This window comes from Zea mays, chromosome 2 (genome assembly GCF_902167145.1).
Source record: "Zea mays cultivar B73 chromosome 2, Zm-B73-REFERENCE-NAM-5.0, whole genome shotgun sequence".
In the NCBI taxonomy this organism is placed as follows: Eukaryota; Viridiplantae; Streptophyta; class Magnoliopsida; order Poales; family Poaceae; genus Zea; species Zea mays.
This window is the reverse complement of record NC_050097.1, coordinates 213,433,411-213,437,618: the sequence shown is the minus strand read 5'-3', so window position 1 is coordinate 213,437,618 and position 4,208 is coordinate 213,433,411. Positions and strand designations below refer to the sequence as shown.

The 4,208-nt window shown below is 49.6% G+C and overlaps 1 protein-coding gene across 1 annotated transcript; it reads right to left on the bottom strand.

The window, feature by feature from the left end:
* Nucleotides 1–3,368: 3,368 nt before the first annotated feature.
* LOC100275035 (uncharacterized) lies at nt 3,369–3,921 on the bottom strand. Its single transcript, NM_001362842.1, has one exon. It carries the CDS (start codon nt 3,802–3,804, stop codon nt 3,631–3,633), a length of 174 nt encoding a protein of 57 aa, NP_001349771.1. The 5' UTR covers nt 3,805–3,921; the 3' UTR covers nt 3,369–3,630.
* Between the last annotated feature and the right edge of the window lie 287 nt (nt 3,922–4,208).

Here is a 4,208-nt window from a genome sequence, read left to right as displayed (position 1 = left end):
GATGTCAGGAACATTCTCTCTTCTCAGCATTAGAGAACACTGCTTGGATAGCTGCTGTCAATCCTTTGCAAGCATCATTGCACACAACTAGAGGATCAGGCTCTCTAATAGCTTTGTGTAGCTGTTCCATAAACCAAGTCCAACTTTATTTGTTTTTTGCCTCAAAAAACCCGAATGCAACCGAATACATCCAATTGTGGCCATCCACACTAGTAGCCGAAGGCATGTGACCATTCCACCCGCCATTCAAAGAAGTGGAGTCTATGCTAATGTACGGTCTGCATCCCTCATGAAATCCTTGAAGGCAATGGTCAAACCACAAAAGAACCAACTAAAGTAAAACCTTGCCACCCTCGATACGTGCATCTATCTCAACAACAGAATCTGGCATTTTCTCCAAGATAGCTTATTTCCATCTGAATAAAAGTCGGAAGCTATCCTCCCAACACCCATTCACTCAGACAATGCTTTCTCTTTTCCCTTCCATACAGTGTCATAAAAGCAATGGTACAATTGTGCTTGTCTTGTAATATTGTCGGTAATTCTTTGGCACCCATTTATGGTTTCTTCGAAAGCATAGGAAGTGCTAAGCATGCAACCCAACTACTTGTTGGTGTGGTGGTCTTTCTCCGACCGCTGGAGGTACAACTATGGTGATCAACCATATCTGTAACCTGCATCAAAATGTACTTATTAAAGTCACACTTGAATTAACATTTAGAACTTAACGAGTAATGGTCAAAAGCTTACAATGATATTATTTGATCCATGTGTTTCTGGCCTTGCATGAAGTTTCCATGGACAGTCACCACCTTTACAGTATCCTCTATATCGAAAAGGCGCACTGGATTCAATGCCTAACTCGAATTCATTGTTTATTTCATGATGCCTCATAGCAAGTATAAATTCCTTCATACAAGCTCCCTATCTTCATTATAGGATTTGTTATATCACATATTAAAACACTCATCTGGTAGGTGGTCTTCACAGCAAACGCAACTATAACATCAATGCATTCATAACCATCAACACCGGAGGACCTTCCCATACATGCTTCTTGCCTTTCTCTACCTTCCCTTTCATCCTCCTCCCTCAATCCTAATGTGTCATACATCCTTTCTTCTAAAGAAACTTCTTGTCGACCTTCTTCATCCCATCTAGGCTAAATTTCTATTGTATCCCAATCTATTTGAAACTCCTAAAAACAAAAAATACCATTACATAAAAAAGAAGGATTTACACTAATGTGCATGCCAACATTTTATACATTGGTGGAGATGAGTGGATTTGAATTTGGGGCCGACACCGAACACAAGGAGAGAGGATCCGCCGAGGTATCATGGAGGACCTCCAGCGGAGCGAGGCCATCGAGTAGGAGAGGGGGTGACGCCCTTAGAGGGGAGTCAGCCATGGGAGGTTTGGTAGGGGTGGGACAACGACGACGACGCTATCGAGGAGGTCCTCCACTAGCTTGGGGATGACGATGCTGCCGAGGATAACAGCCAGATCATCGCTAGGGACGTTGAAGACGGGGGCTTAGCTAGGGAAAGGATGTGTCGCCGACGAACTGTTGGCCAGGGGGAGTGGCGGCGGCGACGCTCGGGGTCTGGTGGGGAAGGCTGGTCGGATACCGAAGTGGAGAATGAACACAGGTCAACAACATGAGCAACAATGGAAAAGAGAATACCTTAATCACGTTGAACACCGTCCAACCGAGAGCAACGCCCTCGTTATACCAAAACAACAACACCAACGTGTTGGCGAGTCCCATTTTGGCAAATATCGACTTCGAAATGCCAGACTGGCGAATGGCGATGTTGGCGGTATTATAATGTTAAATAAGTCGTCGTTGATGAATAAGAGAGACCATCGGAACTGTTGTAGAGGTTGATCATTAAGTTTTAATTTCACTCTATAATCCGTAACGAATTATAGAGTGGAATGTTACAAATGAAGTAAATAAATGATTTACAGTGAAGTCCAATTTTACCACTACCAACCGCTCGGTTGATAGACCAATCGGGACCAGCCTTCTACCCAAGACAACTCATATGTGGACCAGTTTGAACGAGCGAACCGCACATACCACATGGGCGCAAGGCTGGCAACACAAGCATGCTTCAATCATTTCAATCTTGGGATTCCTCAAGAACCCTGCTCCCTGGCATCTCCAAACCAACCAGCGGCTCAAACGGTGCCAATATACCTAATTGCCACCAGTCAAAGGCCCCACATGGCGGTATGCTGATACTTGGGGATGACGATGCTGCCGAGGATAACAGCCAGACCATCGCTGGGGACGTGGAAGATGGGGGCTTAGCTGGGGAAAGGGTGCGTCGCCGACGAACTGTTGGCTAGGGGGAGTGGCGGCGGCGGCGCTCGGGGTCTGGTGGGGAAGGTTGGTCGGGTACCGAAGTGGAGAACGAACACAGGTCAACAACAGGAGCAACAGTGGAAAAGAGAATACCTTATAATCATGTTGAACACCGTCTAACTGAGAGCAACACCCTCGTTATGCCAAAGCAACAACACCGTGTTTGGAGTCCCATTTTAGCAAGTATCGGCTTTGAAATACCAGACTGGCGAATGACGATGTTGGCGGTATTATAATGTCAAATAACTTCGTCATTGATGGATGGGAGAAAGATTAAGACCATAGAAAAATATGTGTCTTGCACCAACCAAGGTACCGGGACATTGTAGAGGTTGATCATTAAGTAAGTTGGTCAATGTATCGTAGTTCGAACTCCACCTTGTATCCGCAACGAATTATAGAGTGGAATGTTACAAATGAAGTAAAGAAATGATTTAGACAGCGAAGTCCAAACACCCAATCTATTTTACCGCTACCAACCGCTAGACCAGTCGGGACCAGCCTTCAGCCTTGTACCCAAGACAACTCATATGTGGACCAGTTTGAACGAGCGAACCGCACATACCACATGGCGCAAGGCTGGCAACACCAGCATGCTTCAATCATTTCAATCTTGGGATTCCTCAAAAACCCTGCTCCCTGGCATCTCCAAACAAACCAGCGGCTCAAACGGTGCCACAGCATTCTTTGAGACTATAATTTTTTTTAAAAAAAAATTCTGAACTCAATGAATGATACTGCATTTTCTTGACGGCTTCCAGTGTTCATCTCAGATGATTGTTCACCGGATTGAATTTTTGTTTCAATTGTATTACTGCATTTTTTTTCCTTTCACCTCACTGAACTTGGATGAACGGATTGAAGGGCTTGCAGGGGAAAAAAAAGGCTAGGTAGGCTTCGTTGGTCGCAGATAAAATCAAACCTCAGATTGAAGGCTAGATACGCATACAGTACCGTAAAATTGTGCGCGCTTATTAGTGCCCAGGCCTGAAAAGAATCAAATAAATCATCTCATTGATAACCAGAAAACGCAGCAGGGTAGTACATGATCGCCGCGACAAACAGTGGCGCGTCGAAGCACGTACCACCCACCACGCGCACACCTCCTCCGCCGCCGCCGCCGCGGCCGACTCCATACATACACACACGCCCGCCGACACCTCACACAGAGACACACACGACACACGAGCTGGACTCACGCGCGCCAGACCAGACGAATCATATTTTGGAGCAGGAACCACGTATCCAGCGCGGATCTAGCAGAAGAGGTAGCCGAAGGCGGCGGCGGCGAGGGAGGCCGCGGCGAGGGGTACGGCGGCCGCGGCGTCGGACGCGGGAGCCGGGGCGGGGGCCTCGGCGGCTGCGGCGGACGCCACGAGCGCGGCGGCCATGGCGGCGACGGCGACGAACTTCATCCTGAGGCCGGCCATCTGCGAGTCTGTAGTGAGCCGGGTGTTTATTGGGCCGCGCCGGATCTCTCTTCGAGGGTACGAAGCTCTAGAGAGATGGCGCCCAAGCGGCTGGCTGGCTGGCTGGCTGGCTCGAGTGGGGAGGTGGGGAAGGACGGTGCGCAGGGGCGAGGGTTTTATAGAGCGGGAAGGGGCGGAGGCTGGAGGGCCCCCCGCGCGGCGCGGCCAGGTAGGTTGCGTGAGGCAGTGGGGCTGGGGCGACCGGGCAAGGGCCGCACGACGCGCACGGCTGGCTGGCCATTTGTTGGGTTCCGCCGCGTTTGGTGGCGCGCCGGTCAGGCAGCCTGGAGTTGCCGTTGGGATCGTTTCTGCTCTGCTGACCCACGCGCGCGTCTGAGCGCGTCGCCGGCCGCCTCGCCCGCCCG

What these genes read in the sequence shown, in the direction of transcription:
- LOC100275035 (NM_001362842.1), bottom strand. Translation starts at nt 3,804, where the DNA reads ATGGCCGGCCTCAGGATGAAGTTCGTCGCCGTCGCCGCCATGGCCGCC.